General features: G+C 41.0%; 1 protein-coding gene across 2 annotated transcripts in view; it reads right to left on the bottom strand.

The window, feature by feature from the left end:
- The window catches only part of Snca (synuclein alpha), a 56,441-nt gene extending 51,238 nt beyond the window's left edge, over nucleotides 1–5,203 (bottom strand). Inside the window, exons 1-3 of one of the 2 annotated variants that reach the window (XM_042701756.1) lie at nucleotides 5,143–5,164; nucleotides 4,752–4,796; nucleotides 3,518–3,663 (exon numbers count right to left, since the gene is read on the bottom strand). In XM_042701756.1, the coding sequence (XP_042557690.1) occupies nucleotides 3,518–3,638 (121 nt within the window). In that variant the 5' untranslated portion in view covers nucleotides 3,639–3,663; nucleotides 4,752–4,796; nucleotides 5,143–5,164. Of the gene's footprint in view, nucleotides 1–3,517; nucleotides 3,664–4,751; nucleotides 4,797–5,142 lie in introns of both variants that reach the window. The other variant, XM_042701757.1, reaches the window with a different exon arrangement.
- Between the last annotated feature and the right edge of the window lie 16,494 nt (nucleotides 5,204–21,697).

The following is a 21,697-nucleotide window of genomic DNA, read 5'->3' as shown; positions in this document are numbered from 1 at the left end:
TTACCAGAATCTGCATATACTAGCATCATATTTAGTGAGAACAGCTTATACTTAAAAACTATTTCTACTCTCTATTCTTTGCCTCTATTCTTTTAAAAAAATAACTCTTGAAAAAAATAGCTAATGGCTGGTCTGTGGTCTTTCTGCTCTACCTCATTAAAAATGTGAACCTTAGTTAAATTATGGAGCCAAGAAAAGTGAGTGTCTTGAAAAAGTTGCTACATACCTAATCAATCCCCTGATCTTTGCCACCATAACAGAAATTATCTGAAACGGATCATTAATCTTCTATTTCCGGGTAATCTCTAATTGATAAGACATAGCTCCAAAATAGGTGCCAAGTGTCTGTGAGCAAGCAGGAAACATTGCTGAGGGACACTGGAAAGGACTATTCTGGGAGCTGAGTTGGCCACAGTCTTATTTCTTGTGACCAGACCAGGGTGCAGTGCAAAGAAAGTTACATGCAACACCCGCAAGCTGTGAGAACTCAGCTACACTGGGTGAGCTGATGCATGCTCGCCTTGTGAGTTAAGTACTAATCATCTTGCACCCACTGCTGCTAATTGAGCAAAATGACACTGGAAGAGTTTTGAAGATCATTACTTACTTCAATATATTGTTATACAATTTGGCATGATATAAAAAAGAGGGTTTTCTGCTTTGGGATATGAATCTTAATTTATAATTTCTGTGTCATGTGAAGAAGGAGATTTTTGTCTATTAACCTGAAGTATGTTCATTGAAAATTTTCATATGTAAGTATCACAAAGGAAAATACACATACCAAATGAATTACTAGGGGACTTTTTCAGTTAGTGAAGATCAAAAAGGGTTTTATCATAAAGGAATGATATAGCTTTTCTCATATGATTTCCGCCATCTTCTTGAGCCACAAGTGAAATTACAAAATATTCTTTGATCACTCCTCATCTTTTAAACTAATTATTGATAACAGGTTTTGCAATGAAGGCTGAAAAGATAAGGAGAAACCATATTGGCAAAGAAATTGCTCTGTTGAAGAGTTTGCTGATAACAATTATGGTTGTGATATATTCAGGCATGCTCAATTACTCAGACGTTCTCTGTTATGGCAACATCTTACAAAAATTCTGCCATTCATCTGCATTTGTTATTCATATTTTTTACAAATTAAGAAGTAAAAAGTGATTTAACATGGACTTAAACTTAGGTTACATGACATCATGTTCTTGCTACTTTTACTATAGCCTATAGTCAATGCCAACCCTCTGTTTGATGAATAAAGTTTTATTGAAACAGAAGTAACTGTCTCTGTTGTTTTTTACACTTTAACACTAGAGCTGTTAATCTTTAAGATCGTTTCATTTGCTCAGACTTCAGTTAATAGTGAACATGAACAAGTGTTCCCTACAGTAGTTGGGAAAGGGATTTTTATGGCTCAAAATATTTTTCATCTTTTCCTTTAACAAAAAGTTTACAGATACCTTGACTACACATACTAATGTCTTTACATGATTATTTTTCAACTTAAATCTCTCTATGCTTCCAGGTTTTTTATAACTTTTTTTTTTACAATCACAGTCTTTTTTTAAAATTCTTTTTATATTTATCTTATTTTATTTGTATTGTTGATGGTGGGGCTTGAACTCTGAGCCTGGGCGCTATCCCTGAGCTCTTCAGCTCAAGGCTAGTGCTCTACCACTTGAGCCACAGCGCCGCTTCTGGCTTTTTCTGTTTATGTGGTGCTGAGGAATCTAACCCAAGGTCTCATGCATGTGAGGCAAGCACTCTACCACTGAGCCACCTTCCCAGACCCGATGCTTCCAGGTTTTAATAAGATATATAATAAATATATAATTTGTTAGTATATTATATGTTAAATATCATGGTAGACCACTGAAAATGATTTTTAAAATACTAGGCATGTGAACAAATTACAATTTTCTATAATTGTCTTACAGCAAATAGCACAATTAATCTTTAAAATGGTTTCATTTGCTCAAGCTTCAGTTAAAAATGAACATAAACCAGTGTTCCAGATTATAAAATCAGCTCATTATCTGGAAAATGTATTAAATTCATATTTAACAATGTCTAGATTTTTCTAAATGAACAGAATGAATATTAGCATCCTAAAAATTCTTTAAAGTCATCAAATCCTTGGGCATATGAAGTAAAAGAAAAAAATTAGTTGTAAGACTACAATTGGGGAACTTGGGAGATGGAGGCTGAAGAGAAAGACAATGAAAATCTGCAGGCCACTGGCTCTGAATTCTAAATCCTATCTACAAATACATAATTCCCAGCTCACACACATGAAAATACCTTGCTGGGAACTTATCAATTCATTCTTCCTTCTGTAACATTCAGTTTTTTCTAAAGCTAGGTTTTGAGGTACAGAAAGTGTAATTTAACTGCAGAATGGAGGGAAGATTAAGTAAGCATAAAAAGAATGGAGAAGAGGGAAAAGTAATCTGCTATAAACTTGGATGAGTGGCATTCCTAAAAAAAAAAAAAGAAAACAATCTGGGTGTAAAATCTCCCCTGTTGATCTATGTTGGAGAGACAGCACAGCTTTTCCTCACTCTCGACCCAACAGTGCAGCATCCCTATGATCTTTGCTATCTGGTATGTTCACTCACCACCTGACTGTTCACTCTGTGAGTCCTGCGGCTTCAGTGGCCTCCAGAGAAGTTAGAAGAGCCCAGAGGAGAAAGAGGGGAGGGAGCTCTGTGTATGTGTGTGTGTGTGTGTATGTGTGGATGTGCACACATGTGTCTATACTGATAGAGGAGTATATGAACACATGTGTGTCCATTCTTTCCTCGATTTAATACAGCTCAAGAAGCAGAGAAGAATCAAGAGAGTTGGCAGGCACTTAAGGGAATGAAAGGGTGGTAAGTATCAATCTCTCCTTTATTTATCATGTGTGTCATTTGATAAATGAACTATACAGACACATCCATAGCAACCTGCACTTCGTTGAGCAGTTAGTCATGTAATCACAAGGAGGAGCTTCTCTGGGCTAATCTGTTCTTCTCACTTCAGTGTGGTCTTTTTCTCCATCTTGCCTTACCATAGATCAAAATCTTACTCCAAGCCCAGAATACATTAAAATGAGCCAATAGTATCCAGGCTGGTAAAAGAACCCAAAAATCTCATGAACTCATTCTGCACATACCATGATATGTTGAGTTGAAACTATTCCAAGATACAATGACTTAAAAGCAATATTCTTGATTATTTTTAAATAGATTTTGAGTTTTAGAAGCCATCCTCTGAAAGATAAGCACTTACATCCAGAATATTCATAAAGAAATTAAAAAAAACTAATCTGGAAATACCAAAGATTAGCCTATTTTTTAAAACTATTAGCCAAAGTATGCATATTCACATTCACCTACCTAACATATACCTATCCCTTGGTCTGTCCTGTAAACAAGGGCTGATATCAAACTGAATCAAACAAGACACACCGGTGTTTCAGCATTCATCATCCCAACCCACCAACCTGGGATAAACACCAAAATTTACCTACCTACATAGAGAACCCCCTCTTTTGTTTTTCCTGCAGCCTCTGCCACACCCTGTTTGGTTTTCTCAGCAGCAGCTACAACTCCTTCCTTGGCTTTTGAAAGTCCTTTCATGAATACATCCATGGCTAATGATCGCTTTTACACCACACTGGAGAAGACAAAAATAGGTTTTGAGGCTATTTAAAGAAAACAAGATCAAAACACCCAAGGTTGTTGTGGTTTTTTTTTTTTTAAGAGAACACTTTTTAAGAGGTAGCCATTCCAATCATTAGACATTGTCTTATTTCATTTTATTTTATTTTTAGCTTTTGGCATTAAAATTTAACATCTCCCATCGATCTTCGTTGGTGAAAGTCTAGCTGTCTACGACACAAGGCTTGGGATGAATCATCTGAGCTGTTCTGCTGCATTTCTCGAGTGGACTTGCATGAAAACACGAACCCTCTTTTTTTTTTTTTTTTAACTTTCCAGGGCTCAAGGTGACCATGTAAGTACGAAGTGAGCTTGTGAGGAAGAACATCACAGGTAGCTTAGGTGAGTGGCATCCTTTAAAAGAACCCCAGAAGAGGGCCCAAGGGCTGATGGTGGAGAAGAATGGGAGAGAGATCTACCTCCTCTCTGGGTGGCTGCTGGGGGGGGTGGGGGGCAAGGTGCTGGTTCTATCCCAATAGACCATCCGCCCCATGCTCAGCTATCTACCCAGAGCAGACATCCAGGCACACCCGCAGGCATCTTTAGATCTGAGCCTCCAGTCAGTATGGGTGAGGGTGGGGCGCCCTCCCCAGCGGGACCTACTGGAACCTTCTATCTGACCCCCGACTGCACACTTGTTAACCCTTTCCCACCTGTTGACTTGCATCCTCTCTCCCTCTCCCTCTCCCTCAGCGCTTTGATTGAATTGTTTGCAAAGGCAGCTCCACCAAGAAGGTGTTGGGAGAGTCATGGAAGTTGGATGTTTACATAGGGAAGCGCTGTATTGCTGGGGGGCCAGCTCGTCCTGCCTGCCCGCCTGCCTTGGGGGAAGCTTGGGAACCGTGGGAAGCAGGAAGCCAAGTCAGGAAATTCACGTCCCTTACTGGGATCAACCCAAGGTTCCCACGGCGGACCGCCTGGACGCCGCGGGTTCCAGCCACAGCTCCAACCCCAGGCTCCGGACGCGCAGGGCGGTTCCTCTCCCCGGTGAGATTCCCCAGTGCGGTTGACTTAGGTATTATTTTTCAATCTACAGGTGCTTACCTGTGTCCCTCTGCGTTCCCAGCGCTCCGATTCCTCCTCCTTGGCCTTTGGTTTGCGGGGTTTGATTTAAAAATTAAAAATAAAAAAATCAAGCAATTCCCGAATGTTATTTAAACGGGCAGAGGGAGGACAGGGAGCGCACAGGAAGGGCGGAGGCGCACGGGAGCCGAGAAGGATGCACCCCCCCCCCCCCGGGAGGAGGCAGCTGTCAGCACCACCCAGAGGCTGGATGGGGGGGGGGGCGTGGGAGGCAGCCCTGTCGTCGAATCACCCCCCAACCCACCCCGCACGGGAGGATCCCACAGACAGAAAGGTTGGGGGGGGGGGGGACTGGAAGGGAAGGCGCCAAAGGCGGGGCGGGGTCCCGGGCCACTCCAAGGCCAGCACGCACCTGTCACTCGGGCTCGCTCGCCCCCCTCTCCCCCGGCCCTTCCGGTGCTGGTGGCGGTTCTCCGGGTCCTCTCCCTCCTTCTCCTCCTCCTCCTTCTCCTCCTCCCCCCCCCCCCCCGCTCGCCGCCCCCACAGCTGATTTGTCAGCGCCTCTCCCCGCCCCTCTCCCTGCGCTCCGCGCGCGCCGCGTGCGGCTCGCCTCGCTCCTTCTCCCGGGTGCGGGGGGGGGGGGGGGGGGGGGGGAGGCGGTACCTCCTCTCCGGCCTGACCGCCTCCTCCCCCCGTCAATCCCCCTCTGGTCCTGGGAGGCGCCTGGGGGCAAGTTTGGGGTCCATGGGGACTCCTGGGGACGAGGTAGGGGTTCTGGAGCTTGGATTGATACCTCTCCCCCGGTCCCCATGCCTCCTGCTTCTGCCTTTACTGGGGAGGGGGTTGCTCATGGGGACCCAGGTCAGAGTCACGCTGAGAGCGTGGGGGGGGCAGGAGATGAACCCCTAAATCAGATCCTGTGTACTCTCTACGGGCGGGAGTTCAGCAAGGATGCTTGCTCACGACCGTGCTTGGGCGAGAGCACGTTCCACTCCCGTCCCTTGAAAGGGGTCTGGGTGCATCGTAGGACAGCATGGAGGGTGGCTTTTTGTCCAGATATCCTCGGGGATGGGGGTCAGCCTTGCACGCGCCCGCCGGGGTCCTGCGGGTGAAGAGGAGCCCACCGAGGAAGAGTTACAGGTCGCGAGGCGAGGAGGAGGCGGCGCGGGTCCGGCACGCGCGCCAGCATCACCATCTCCCTTCCCACCAATCAGACGCTGCCAGGCGCTGAGCATCCCCCCCCCCGCCCCGCCCCCAGCGGTGATCGAGGAATAAATACTCCCCAGCCGGCCAGAACAAGTCGGTCCATGGGCGCTTTTGCCCTGGATAGAGAAGTCATTCCCTAGACTCCAGCACACGGATCAGCAACTCAATCCTGCGCGCGCGCGCTCCCAGAGCATCCTGTCCGATTCCTTCTCCAGCCCCCGGGGCCTCCTCTTCTTGGGCACACCGCTCACCGCGTGGATTCCGGTTCCCCCGGGGACGGTGACCCGGTCCCCGCTCCTCCCGCACACGCGCGCGCCGAGGGGCGCACGCGGGAGATTCGAGGCATTGTGCTGCAGGGGTTAACACGTGTGTAGGGTTTCAGAGCCCAGTGGAAAACAGCTGTTGTCCCCCCTTCCCCGCAGGCACCAAGAAGCAAGCGCCGCCTCCAGCCCGGAGAACATCTGTTTTCTTCGCCTGCATCCTGAACAAGTGTGTTGGGCACTGGAAAGGAAAACACGCGTGGCTGTCTCTCTCCTTCCTTCCCTCCCTCCTTTTCTTCCTTCCCCACTCCCTCTTTCCCTTCCTTCCCTCCCTCCTTTCTCCCCTCCCTCCTTCCTTTCTTCCCCCTCCCTCGATCCATCTTTCCTTCCTTCCTTCCTTCCCTCCTTCCATCTTTCTTTCCTTTCTCACTTTCTTTCAAGTTTTCTCTGATCCTTGTACTCATTTGAGTTATGAAATTCGAGTCAAATGCAGTCTAATTCTACAAAACAGCCTCTTGTAAACCAGGCGGGATAAAAGGCAACTGATTGTATTTATGAAAACTATGTACAGAAGGCCGTGGCCCGCATGTTCAGGAGAAGGAAACGGAAGCGTGTGAGAGCCATGTGTTGTTTAAGCACAGCCTTGTACACTCTGCCCCTGCCTTTTGGGAAATTAGCCTTTTTGTAATGCAGTAGCTCATACACTTGGGAGAAGGAGGACAAGGTTGGAAATGGTTCTTTGTCTGGTTTCAGGAACTTGAACGAGCTATGTTGTTCTTTCCCTGTTTTAACTTTCGGAGAACAGGAAGTAATAGCCAGGCCTGGGTGGTTCATGCCGGTCATCTTAGCTACACAGGAAGCTAAGATCCGAGCTGCGTGAAGCCAGCCCAGAAAGAAAAAGTACCAAGACTCTTAGTTGCAGGTAACCCCCCAAAAAGCAGGAAGTGGAGCTGTGGCTCAAGTGGTAGAGCACTAGTCTTCAGTGAAAAAACCAAGGGATAGCACCCAGGCCCTGAGTTCAAGTCCCAGTAAGAGTAAGGGAACAACAAAAAAAATATATCAGGATAATCCTCTTCCCCCGCCCCAACTTTCTATTTTGTAAAATACTCAAACATAGAAAAATAGGATAAAGGAACATCACATGTATGTCACCCAACTTCCATAAGTTTACAATGCATGATTTTGTCCTATCTGCCCACTTGCTGTATCACTGCTAAAATCTCCTGTATTTTTGGTCAACTCTAAGCTTTATATACATCTTTATTTTCTGTAAAAATTGCAGCACATAATCATAGAATACACAAGTTACCAAAGTAACAGTGGTCATCAGATTATGTTTTAAATTGGGTTGTGTTTAATATAGTGAAAGGCTCAAATATTAACTGTCCTTTTAAGTCATGTTTGACGAAATTCATATATTATAGGGCAGCCCACCACATTTTGGGGGGGTCCGGTCGTGGGGCCTGAACTCTGGGCCTGGGTGCTGTCCCTCAGCTCTTCAGCTCAAGGCTAGCACTCTACCACTTGAGCCACAGCGCCACTTCCGGCTTTTTTCTTTTTGCTTATGTGGTGCTGAGGAATGGAACCCAGGGCCTCATGCATACAAGGCAAGCGCTCTACCACTGAGCCACCTTCCCAGCCCCGGCCCACCACATTATGAAGATACCAAAAATTTCATCACCTGAACATTCCCTTAGACTGTTGTTAGGCGCACATATTCTAGAAGTTCTTAAAGATGGATCATATAATGTGATCATTGCTTTCATCTGAATGACTTTTATCATCCAGTATAACATTTTTGGGTTTCTTTCAGGTTGTTGCATGAATCCATAGTTTGTTGCTTTTTATTGCTTTTTATTATTTCTTTTTATTACCGCCAATAACACATGTTTCCCACTGTGACCCATCATGTCCAGTGGAGCTGGGTAGACTCTGATGACAATTATTTAATATATCATTTCATAGGACACATTTATAGTTTCATGGGGGCCTCGTCAAAACCTGGTGCTTTATCCTAAGGGTGAGTAAAATGAGAACTATTTTAGGATTACCAGCAGACCAATGAAAGAATTATCTTGGGATGTCTGTGGTTCTTATAACACAGCACAATCCCACACCTTTATGTTTGGCAGAGGACTAATGTACTGCGTCATTTAATCATCACAAGTGGGGAAGTTAAATTTTATGGAATTTTTAAAGACAGGGAGAATCTGGGGCACCACTAGTTGTAGTGGTGAGCTGACATGATGACTCCTAAAGACAGAGCTGAGATCATCTAATAGACACAGCTCCAGAAGACATGACCAAACTTTGCATTGGCAGTAGCTTCTTTGAAGACTCACAATCTGGGAGTGGGATAGCCTGGGAAGAAATAAGGTGAGAGCTAGTTGTGTGAGGAACAGCCTTTGGATTTGAATGTGAAGATGGGAATCAAAGATGCCTTTTCTTTCAGAGCATTCATAGATTGCCTTTTCCGTTTTAGTCCCTCCTTTTTATCTTTGAGTGACGGCACAGTGTTGAGTAACTAATGAACCTTTCTGAATGTAATTTTAAATGAACTTAATGGCCTATAGATCATAAGAAATATGAAGAATAATCTACTTCCATTCATTACTAATCTACCCAGTTGTGAAAAATGCCACATACCCGTTTGGTTTCACTTTAAGAAATGAAATAATATCTTTGGGGTTAATGTGGAACTTAAATACTGATTAACGAATGAATGCATGCATTGCCTAGACTTCCTTTGTTTTCACCATGAAACAGCGAAAGTTATAGGTATGCCACATGCTCAGCATGTGCTACATCCAAGATGGGAGAGTGGAATGATGTGAAAATAAAGAAGATAATATGATTAAAAATGGAGCAAAGAATTAATTTCAACTTTGAGAGAGTGTTATAGATACTGCATACGTATTTATGGATTATGGTCCATAGTTATGGTGAACATAGGAGTGATGTTAATGACCTTTAGGCCATTTGCTTCTCCAGCTGCACCTTCCCTTCATCCTCTTCAGAAATTGGATGAGAGACTTGAGCCTAATGGGATCTCCATAGACATCATCTACATTCCCATAGGAATGTAGGAGGGAAAGCCGAATGTGTACTTTCAAGGTGGCACTGAATGTGACTTTTGAATGGGCCTGGGCTTGAGAGAGCGGTAGGGTTCTTCCAAACAAATACAAAGAGCTATGTTTTAAACAGAGCAATGAGGTGGTAGTATAACGTCCACAGGTGACTCTGTATTTGAATTTCCATTCTTGAGAGGGTAAAGTTCATTGGCACATTCATATTGTTTCTTTAATGCCATGGGCAGCAAAGAATATTAAACTATGATACAAACCGTGCCTACTGGAAATGACTATGTAAGCTATGAAAACATCAGTGGGTTATCACTAAACACCTCCATGGATTTTGTGGGCCTCGGAATATGAAGACATATGAAGTTCTAAGATAAAGGATGTTCAAGTCAGATAGAAGAGTCAGGATCTAAAAGCTGAAATGAATTTAAAATTGAAAGGACAAAGCTTATTGATGAGCCAAAGGGACACACTAAGCTTTGGTGATCATGGTGGACTTCTGAGAGTAGATTCACAAATACAACTAAAATGAGAGAGACTTAGAAAGCTACTGCTACTCAAGAGCAAGTATCAAACTTTTCCAGACTCTTTCTCATCCATGTAATGAAAATTATATTTTCCTTGACCTGTGTGTAATGTCATAAAGAATAAATAATAGAGTTCTTAGCACAAAAGCCAGGCACAGTGAATTACGATTATTGTCATCATTATCATCTAGCCCCATGTTTTGAGGTACCCTAGAAAATACCATATTTCATTGGAGTAGGTTTCAACCTTATTCTGGAGTAGATTTCAACCTTCTTCTATAATAGGTGTAAACCTTCTGCATCTTTTTGGCCCATCAGCAACATACGTGAGTTGTCTGATACTCCCAGCAACACATATTCTCTTGGCCTTTGTTTTCCAGGTCTTAGAGGAAGTTCTTACTTCCTACACTTACTAATATGTGTATCCTCTTGTAAGTCCTTACGTAGTTCTTCAAGATGATTGGACCAATATCTGTATTACGTTCTTCCTGCTGAAAACCTAGTATTGTTTCATATTCCTATGATTTCAAAATACACAATAATTATATATTTAAATACATACACACATGTATATATCTATATATGCACATGTGTATATATAAATGTGTATATATGTGCAAACATGCATATGTACATATATATGTGTATACACATATATGTGTGTGTAGCTATGCTTAATCTACTTATCAGTAGGAATAACAAATTATAATTTTGACTAGCTGTATTTGTTCCTAAATGGCCAGTCTTAGAGTAGTCTCATAGTTCACATATAAAGTGGTATGAACTATGACTTTAATTGAGTCTCAATTAAATTCTTATTTATATGTAAACAAATCTTTTGTTTAATATCAATTTGTGAGAAAAACGCTTTACAGGCTGGGCGCCAATGACTCACGCCTGTAATCCTAGCTACTCAGGAAGCTGAGATATGAGGATCAAGGTTCAAATCCAATAAACCACTAGAAAACCAAAAGTAATGCTGTGGCTCAAGTGGTAGAGCACTTGCCTTGAGCTGAAGAGCGCAGGGACAGCCCCCAAGCCCCACGATCGACCAAAAAAAAAAAAAAAAACAAACCCTTTTCAGACAAAAGCAATCATGCATGTCAATATGTGATATGATCATATGTTTTTTTAAACTCATTTTAGGAATTTAAGGCTCTGTTGGTTGAATAATTCAATTTGGTCATGTTCTTTGTTCTTGTTCCTCTTCCTTAAAATAACAAATAAGTCTTTATTACTTGCTAAGAATGCACTTGAACATTATGATCTTGAAATATGTCACGAGTATTCTGTGATTACAGTTTTTAAATATTGCAGTGCTTTACACCTGATTATACTTTCAAAGCAAGCAAGTTGCAATTGTCATAGAAAGGCAAGAGGAGAATTGACTTGCATTAACACTCTCTGTTCGCTTAAAATATGAGGAATTCCCACAGGACTAAGTGCCAGACAGATGCTATTCAGGGAATATGCCAGATTCAGAGGAACTAGTAGTAATGGTATAATACTATGTTTGAAACTAGATTTTGAATAACCAAAATGATAAAGGACATCTACCAATTCTCTTAGTAGATGCAGAATGTTGGCAGGAAGAACAATAATATTTAAAGTAGTTAATAGAGGATGGTTTTCAGCTAAAATACTAATGCCTTGTGAAACTACTCAGGAATTCTCTTTTGTCCTCGCTGGTCTTTTCAGGGAAATGACATCACCACATGGGATCAGAGTGAAGAAATAGTTCTTTCTGTCTCTGCATTCCTTCCTAGCCCATAATCACCTGACACTTGACCTTCAAGTAAATTGCCCTTTTGTGAATAGGACCAGTGCAGACCATTTTATTAACCACCCTTAAAAACATGAAAAATATTGGAAAGAGTGGTTAAAGTTTAAGTAATATATTTGTATTTTTAGAATAGCTAAACTGTCACCATTGATTTAATTCAACATTATCACTATCTAGAGTTGTCAGAATTTTACACCAGAGAGCATGAGAGTTCTAAATATCACTGAAAAAATGTGATAAACCCTCAGTCTAATAAAGGCTAATTGTAGTTTACCAAACATCTTAGGCCCATTAGAACTAGCTATTTAAGAAGAGTGTTTATTAAAAAACATAGCATGTTATACTATTTTCTAGTTTATTAAGCATGAAGTGACCCAAATTGCAGGAGTATTTTCAAAGACTCAGAGCCAATGTAAAAAAGGAGCAAGCACTCACATTACAAAGGGATTTGCCAATAATTGGGATATATATCTTGCCTTATAACTTACCGAAAATATTTAGACATTTCTTTTACCTTCAGTTCATAACTTCCCACATAGAAGAGTTCTCAAATAGCTAAATTTTGCTCCAAGAAAATCTCCCATAGTCGGGGTCTAAAAAAGAAAAAAAACTGATCTATTGTCCTGGATGTCCTGTTTGCTTGTCTAGTAAACAAAATTTGAATTTGGATGTGGATTTGCTAAAGTTAGAAGAAGGATGTAAAAAAATAGTGGAATCCAGAGATCGATCAATTTCTTTCTTTCTTTCTTTCTTTCTTTCTTTCTTTCTTTCTTTCTTTCTTTCTTTCTTTCTTTCTTTCTTTCTTTCTTTCCTTCTCTCTTTCTTTCTTTCTTTCTCTCTCTTTCCCTCTTTCTCTTTCTTTCCTTCTTTTGTCTGCAGCTAGGACATGACTGGAGCCTTAGGATTTTATTCATGATTGGTACTTCACTGCTTGAACCTTTAGCCCCAAGAGAGCTTTTTAAAGGCAAAAGAAACACATTACTGAAGCTTCTGTAGGGTCTGTGCAGCTGTGTGACTGTGAAGATAGAAAAACCGTCTTTCCATTACAGCTTCTAGCAGTCTGGGAGTGTGTGAAATAAGGTCAGAGCACTTCTGCCTCGGGGAAGAATTGAAGTTGCTGGAGGGCCTATAGGGCTCCACGGAGTCTCTGACATGGGAGAAGCATTGACCCTGTGGTAAGGATGACACCACTTTCCAGTGAGGAACAAGAGACAGGAGGAAAGTCTGACACTGCACAGAGAGCCACAGGTGAGCCAAAGCTACTGGTGGCTGATGGAATCACAGTGAATTACACTGAGGCCAGAGATGTTCTCAGACCACATATGGTCAACCAATTCATAAATTTCATCTCTGCTTCCGCCCAATGAAGGGCAGAGTATACAGTGGAGCCATGTACATGGGATGCAAGGGAACCATGTATATGGTTCCCATAGTGAAGATTTACGATTGCAAATGTAATGTCAAATAACTGACAATTGTTAGAGTTGTAGTTTCTACCCAGATTCTGTTAAAGGATGTGTGTGTGTGTGTGTGTGTGTGTGTGTGTGTGTGTGTGTGTGTGAGAAAGAGAGAGAGAGTGAAAGAGAGAAAGAGAGAGAGAAAGAAAGAGAGGAGGGAGATTGGATATATTATTATTGAGGCAATAAAAAAAATTACAAATCTTCAGCATCAAACATGAAATGTACAGGGGGCTGGGAAGGTAGCTCAGTGTTAGAGTGCTTGCCTTGCATGTATGAGGCCCTGGGTTCGATTCCCCAGCACCACATAAGCAAAAAGAAAAAAGCCAGAAGTGGCGCTGTGGCTCAAGTGGTAGAGCGCTAGCCTTGAGCTGAAGAGCTGAGGGACAGCGCCCAGGCCCAGAGTTCAGGTCCCACGACCGGACCCAAAACAACAACAACAACAACCAAAAAACAAAACACGAAATATACAGTCATTTTTATTCAGTGCCAATCAGTCATGAAGTCAATCAAAGTTACTTTATGTTTTGCCCTTCATTGAACTTCTCTCATTTCTCACAGTGTACCTTTTTTTGCTCTTCTGGAATTGCAGCCACCTGGTTCCTCCTTCCTCCCTTTTGTGAGGGTTTATTATTTCCTCTTTTTGTACCTCAGCAATATCTTAAATCCAATTCCAGCGTCTTCTTGTGGTTTGTTTGCCCATATTGGGTGATCTCCTTGTTTGGTTATTTTCTCAGCTTCCACCCACTGTCACGATTTTGCTTCAATTCTGTTTCTTTGGAGTCCACGGCTACATGTAGAAATGAGTAAGTGAGCACGTTGAAAAGACTGTTAAAATAATACAGCTACACTCAACAATTTAAGGATGAGTCACATACAAAATGATTAATAACAAAAACTTTAAATTTTAAATCCAACTATTCAGAAATCATCATCAAGTACCCATTCACAACCAATCATGGAGTAAATGCCGGCTATGTGAAAACTCTACTCCAGGCGTTCAAGGCATACCAAGGTAACGCAGCATGAGAACCACTTGGCCTTTGTCACAAGACTCATGTTATAAATAAAGACTTTGGCTGTAAGATTCTGGCATTCAAAACGAGTAAGGAGAGCAAATAGATAGGCAACCATATTAGCTCACTATGTAGGCAAGGACTTCAAGTGGAAGGGGATTTTCAAGTCATTAAAATAGGTCAGTAAGAACAAAACTGGGCAATACATTGGGAAAACTTGGATATATGATTATTCTACTGAACGATGAGGAGGCAGCATTTTTTAAAAGTGTGACAAGAATTTTTGCGGGGGTGAGGTGGGGGTGGAGGGGGAGTCAGTCATGGGGTTTGACCTTGGGGCCTGGGTGCTATCCCTGAGCTTTTTTTGCTCAAGGCTAGCACTCTACCACATTTACACCACAGTGCCACTTCTGGTTTTCTGGGGGTTAATTGGAGATAAGAGTCTCGTGGACTTTCCATCCCCCGGGTGGCTTTGAACTGTGATCCTCAGATCTTAGCCTCTTAAATAGCTAGGATTACAGGCAGGGGCCATCAGTGCCTTGTTTTGCTTAAAGAACACTTTAATGTTACCTTGTAGTTGTTTAGACAGGATAAAAACTAGAGCCAGAGTAAACAAATGCAGTAGATCCTTAGTATCTGTGAGCACGAGATCCCAAGGAGACTGCTGTAGTGGAAAATTCACAAATGCTCAGCAAGCAGAGATAAAACACAGAGGGTAATAACTCAGGACTTGAGTAGGAGCACAAGAGCTTCACTATGTCCACAGAGCCACAGAATTCATGAGTTTGTTGATGTTGTTTGTGTGTTGTTGTCTTTGTTGCTGGACTGTGCAACAAAGAAGAAACGGATGTGGATAAGTCAGGCTTACTGGGGCAAATTGTATGTATCTTAAAAGAAGTTATGACAGGAAAAGACCGTGGAAATGTAAAAGAAAAATGGATTTGAGAACCACTAGAGATACAGGCCTCCTTTTAAATAATGGCTTAGATAAGGGAAGTGAGGAGGAGGAAACAGCCAAAAGATGTGCTGATTTGGGGTGTGAAGCTTCTCTGAAACACACTGACTGGGTCATGGTTATTTTTTAACCTGATGAGCTTTTTATTTGAAGTGAATAATAGATTAGAAGAATCTATTTTGTTACTGGAATTGTAATCTGAACTAATTTGAATAAAGTGTGCTGTTTATATAATCTGTGGAACACATGACTTCTGGTTGAAAACCTATTTGACAGTCTTTAGACTAAGCTCTTCATTGTTTTCCTTACAATCCTTCTTGATTCCCCCGACACACACACACACACACACACACACACACACACACACACACACACACACACACACACACAGACCTAATGACCTCCTCTAGGTCCCACATTTTAAAGGTTCCAATGCCTCCAAACAGCACACTTTCAACAGAGAACCCTGGAAAACAGACCACTTCTGCACCACAGCAACAAGGAGAGAGAATTTTCTGCTCCATTTCTCACTGAGGATTCATCTTTGGGATAATGCATTCGGAGATGGTCTGTAATCAAGAGTCGCAAAGGAGTTTGCAGACAGTGTCAATTTAGAAAGAGAAGAAGGTTGTAAGGTATGTGTGTTTGGATGGCAGAACAAAGCAGAGTAGGCCACAGACTCCAGGAAAAGCGTCTTGAGAGGGAAAGGGGGAAGGGGGAAACCTCGGTACCGGCAGGGAAGGGAGATGGAATGGATTTCTAGGTAGACAGCAGGCTGATCCCAGAGTAGAATTTGTATTCAGACTTGCATGTTTCTTTAAACTTAGAATGCAATACAGGAAAACATCTACAGCTTTATTTTTAGCCATTTAATCAGGTCTGGTTTTTATAAGAAACCTTTAAAGGTGAAAAAGAAATCTACTTATAAACATTACACTTCTTTTTTCGACCTCTAAACTATGTGAAGTGTTTGGGTTGGATTTTTCTAAAATGTTCTAAATTAGTGGTTCTTAGTGGGTTGGGGTTGGGGGAGAAGAGAAGGTTGAGATTTTGATCTTCTAACTCTCTCCCCAGGTAATACTGAGATTCTTGACCTAAGGACCAGATCTGCCGATGTATTGCACTAAACTGTTAGAAAAGCCTATGTGGTTGCTGTCAAAAACACACACCACCGATGATAAGTTTACAACTTAAATTCCTATTAATTTTAACACTTTAGGCGGCTATAACAATTAATTTCCCTTACATTAATGCTATAAATATCTAAGTTATATTTCCACTGATTGGATGAACACAATGATTAATAGCATCAAGAGTAAGCATTCATTTATTGATCTTCTATTATGATCCAGCCTGTGAACTAAGTATTTTAAATTAATTAGCCTCAATCTTCTGAATTATGTTGGGGATAAATGATGATATTTGCTGTTCAGATAGGAAGACAGAATCCCAGAGACCAGAGGTGGGGTCAGAGCATGAAGGCTAGGCTGATCTGAACTCTTGTTCTCTTCCTCCTACTTCTTTGCTCCGCCTTAGTTGAAGAAGCAGGAAACATATTGTCTTGTTTGGCAGCAACACCGAGAAATGCTGTGTTGTTAATCCAACAACAAGCACACTGAGCTGCATATTTGGATATTTAAATGGCACTGAGAATTGTGTATTTCACTTGTACGGCTCACGGTGTATTCCCTGGACCATCACAGAACCTTGTGTAAATTCCTGCTTATGGGTTCTGTGGTACAGATCCTACTCCGATTAGGTGCTATCTCTCAGGAATGTGTGGCAGTACTCTAAACTTCACACTTCAGGAGACTCTGCCCTTCCAAGTCAGGATGAGGGAGGTGGTTGAAATCAGCCATAAAACCAAAGTCTCTGTTTTTATTGTGAAAATACCATACAGAGGGGTTCCAATTACGTGAGCAAGGTAATGAGTACATTTCTTATCAAGCATTGTTGCCTCCTCCTTTGTTTCCCTTTCCCATCCCTTCCTATCTGCCCCCCCCCCAAAGTTGTAAAGTTAGTTTCCGACATAACGTCTTGTACATCTCATTGTTGCAATGGGTCCACCGTATCCCTATTTAAACAATTTTAAACCAAAGTCTCTCAAGTCAAGAAAGAGCCTCTTTCATGGGCTTTCAAAATCAGGACCCTTAGAATATGCCATACTACATTGTTATCATTGCAGGCAGACACACACAACCAGGATATTTTATGCCTTCATGTGGGAAATGAGGAGATAAACATTATAATGTAAAAAAGTTCCTAAGTGTTTTTTTTAATGTATATAAGATGATCAGAAAGAAGGACAGAAAGGTGATATGGAAGAAAAAAACTTTCTCTCATGCATATATTGCTGTAAGATGTACTTGGGAAAAGAAGGACAGAGGTATTTGCAGGTGAATGGCAGAAATGAAAGAACTGTGTGACCGTGAATATACCCTGGTGCTAACTTTCCTAGGTTGGGAGACAGCAAATTACTGCTGTTGGATTCAATGGGAATTTTATAATGTTGCCCATAGAAATCTTAATGCCTACTTAGAAAGAAAACAATGAAGAAAGGATCAGAATTTTAAATGAAGGGAAGAGCTGTGTGAAACAGATGTAAGGAATTTACAGAAGGCCATTTTTACTAAAATCAACTAAGTTTGGAAAAAGTATACTGTTGACCAATTTCCTTATTATTTTTCTCTTAATTCTGGAATTTATTTTTTTTAATGAATAAAAGTATTTAGCCCATTGATTGCAGTACAATATACTTTTATTTATTGAATTAAATAAAACTAAATACTGTAGATCACTATGGAGCCTGAAGAGACTCATAAAGATGTGTGTATATGCATGCATGCAGGTATACATGTGTGTGTCTGTGTGTCTGTGAATGTTTTGGTTGGGACCATAGTGCATAGTGCCCAGGGACAGTGTTGTGCTCTAGAAAAATCTGACGGGGCCTCTTGGAATGAATTGTTTGAGGAAGAAGGAGAAAGAGATTATCCAGCAGTACTTTCAAAACAGTACAGCTAGCTTCAGAATGAGTATACTGCAAAGACACATTGGAAAGAAGGAACTAAATATAAGCAAACTTGTGTTTCAGCAAGAATAATACATATCTGTCTAAACTTTTCCTCTTGGGCATCTGAAAAAAAAAATAGAGGCAGATTTAGTGGCCGTAAATAAGGTAGGCTGTTAAGGGAGTTGACACCATTTTTCTTTCCTTCCACATTTTAATGAATCTCTGAGATACACTTCTTCCAGCTGACTAGCTTTGAAACCCACAAACCACCATCCGTGTGTATTTATTTTTTCTAAGACAGCCTGAGTAGGAACTAAAGAGTGTAGGGAAACATCATTATCTGACACATAGTGAATCTTGGTATAGCATGCTCCCATACGCCTTACCAGCTCAGTGGACCCGTGTGTTTAAGTTGAGGTGGGATAAAGATTTCCTTGAGGCAGAGTAGAGAATGTGGGCGGTGAGTCACAAGATGTGGGCCTTTTCCTGGCTGCCAGAAGAGCTGTCAATCTACCTTAGACACTGTTGGTTTTGTCACAGTATGTTGTTTGTGTTGGTTTGTTCTTTTGTTTTCTGTTTGCTTTGTTGTGTTTTATGCCATGGCTTGAACTCAGGACTTTACTCTTGCTCAGTTTTTTTTTTTTTTTGTTCATAGTTGGTACTCTACCACTTGAGCCACATCTTCAGTATGGCTTTCTTTGGTTAATTTGAGATGGAAACTCATAGACTTTTCTGCCTAGGTTGGCTTCAAACTGCAATCCTCCGGGTCCCAGCCTGATGAGCAACTAGAATTACAGGTAAGAGCCAGCTTCTAGCTCTAGTTTGTCTTCTTAAGACAGGGTCTCATGCTGGCCAATGATTCACTTATTAGCCCAAGCTGACCTTAGACTGTCAGTCCTCCTGCCTAAAGTTGTCAAATGCTGGGATTATAGGCGTGGCCTACCAAGACCAGATTCTTGGTTTGCTTTTGAGACTATTATGACATTCAAAAATAAGTAATAAAGCCCCGGAGTTTTATTAAACCAAGAATGGGAATTAACTCAGAACAGAGTTTGCTTTTCAGTCTTAGGAAAATACATGAGATATTTTATAATATTTGAGAATATACTCAGTTTTATTCTCAGTCTTACTGTTCATAGAACATGTGCAGGCTATATATAATGTACACATGTACATTACTCAAAATATACCCCAAACAATTGAACAATCCTTTATAACTTCATCATAAAGGTAGAAAAAGTAATACACTGAAGCGCACATTTATACTGTTCTAAGCTACCCCGGAGAAGATATTCCAATATGGAAAAAAATACCTTAAATAGGATTAAACACTTTAGTTACATTCAAAATCTATTTTGCCAAGTAAAAAAATAGATTTTTGAAGAAACAAAATGCGATACATTATTAATAGTTTGCTAAGTGGCAAGGATATGGATAGGTGACAATTATTCCTGAATGATAAAGAAAATATGTACAAACAAGAGCAATGGGATAATGAAATATACTTGAGTTCAAATCTCAGACTATTTTCCTATGGAAAAGACACTTCAGACAACACAAAGGAGTATCACTAGGATTGCTGACTATGACATTACAGTCATAAAACACAAAAGTAGGCAAGTAATCGAACTTGGTGATGTCAAAATCCACATGTAGAATGGATCGAAGCAGGGAAGTCATCAGTATAAAGCCATTGATTCTAAATACTTATGTCAAAGAAAGTTATGTTGACGGCAAAACTCTGTAGTCCATCACGTTGATCTTCCTACATCAGACTAGGGAATCTAGCCTCTTGTAGATGGTATGACTGCTTCATCTTTCCTCTTTTGTCTCAGGATTTACCTGTAATTCTACCATAGACCATAGTTGTGGAAGGAAAGCACAGAAACATGTGGACATAGAGGGCATACTATGTTTTCAGTCATGAAAGATAATAGACCTTAATTTGTATTTTAAAGTTAAACACAGAAGTGACTTTTAGTTTTGAATAATGAAGAAAAGGATCTAAGTGTGAGCACGTAATGAGAGCAACACATAAGGACATGTTTTAGTCTTGAACGTGTATGACGGGCATATTAAAATATTGACTTATTTGAAAATATGAGTCATGTCATTTTCACTTTATTGAACATTACTTCAAATATTTTTCAAATAGACACTATCTTATGCATGCAGGAAAAACTAAAGAAGCCTACTATCAATTCATGAAAACATTTACTCAGCGCTTTTCATGTGAAATAATTTCTTATAGATTATCCAAATAATACATCTAATCTATTTAATTATGGAAGTTTTTATTGTTGTTTTTGAAAAGTTTAAAATTTGATAATATAACAAAATCAACTTATATAAAAGTTGCTATTTGACAGGAGAAAGAATTCATGCTAGGTGGCTGGGAAGGTGGCTCAGTGGTAGAGTGCTTGCCTTGCATGCATGAGGCCCTAGGTTGGATTCCTCAGCACCACATAAGCAGAAAAAGTCAGCAGTGGCGCTGTGGCTCAAGTGATAGAGTGCTAACCTTGAGCTGAAGTGCTGAGGGACAGTGCCCAGGCCCAGAATTCAGGTCCCGCAATTGACAAAAAAAAAAAAAAAGAAAGAATTCATGCTAGGCACTGGTGGCTCATGCCTATAATTCTAGCTAATTAGAGCCTGTAGACACTGTGGCTTGAACTCAGAGCCAGGGCTCTGTCCCGTAGCATTTTTGCTCATGTCTCAGCTGCACTCTAGCTTTTTGCTGGTTAGTTAGAGATAAGCATCTCACAAACTTCCCTGCCTGGGCTGGCTTTAAACCATGAGCTCAGCTTCCTAGGATCGCAGGCCTGAGCCTCTGGCTCTCCATGGCATTCTGAATGCATTTTCCAGAAGGCGTTTAACATTTCCTAGTCAGTCATTTCAACTTAGCCAGAGGCACAGTTTTTTGTTATGTTATTAAAATTTCAAAGTGCAATTATAAAACTACTTTTTTGAATTAGATCCTTTGTATAGTTATTCTGAGTGCTCCTAAATGGTAAAAATGGAAGCATACCATTTTCTTTCAATAATGAAGAAATGTTCATCTTCCTGACACTATTTGTAACTTTCATAGGAAAAGGTATCACATGACTATTCTTTTCTTCTCTTAATTTTATCTCTACCTCAGAATCATCAGTAATGAACTCACAGGAATGAATTTACTTTAGAGTATTTGAAGAATAACCTGGTAAATCACTAAATGGATCTGAATGTTTAAACAAATCTTCAGTGTGACATCTCCACAGGCGATACAAACCCCAAAGGAAATTAAGTTAACACGTTTTCACTTCTAAGTTGCACTAACAGAGGATATTTATTCTGCTGCTTTTTATCACACTAAAAATCAGGAAAATGAATGAAACAAAGGCTTTCTGGGTATTCGACATTAGACAGAGGTGATTTCTGACACACAAGAAATGAATGAAGTGAAATCCAGTGGTTGCTCCAGGTTATTGTCTTGAGAAAGGGTCCATTTCATGGCGCAGGAGGAAAATATAGAAATGGGGTTCTTCTTGGCTTAAGAGGATAGAACTGGAAACCTGGAAAAGCCAATGTGGCTAGAATCTATGGGGAATCTACTTTCCAGTGGAACAACTTTATTGACCTGTGGAGGGCTAACCTCAAGTATTTAGTTGGGTCCTGATGAGAAAGTACACATGAA

Source organism: Dipodomys spectabilis, unplaced genomic scaffold (genome assembly GCF_019054845.1).
Source record: "Dipodomys spectabilis isolate Male_0828 unplaced genomic scaffold, ASM1905484v1 ptg000297l, whole genome shotgun sequence".
NCBI lineage: Eukaryota > Metazoa > Chordata > Mammalia > Rodentia > Heteromyidae > Dipodomys > Dipodomys spectabilis.
The sequence above is the reverse complement of the archived record's forward strand: the minus strand, read 5'-3'. Positions and strand labels throughout refer to the sequence as shown.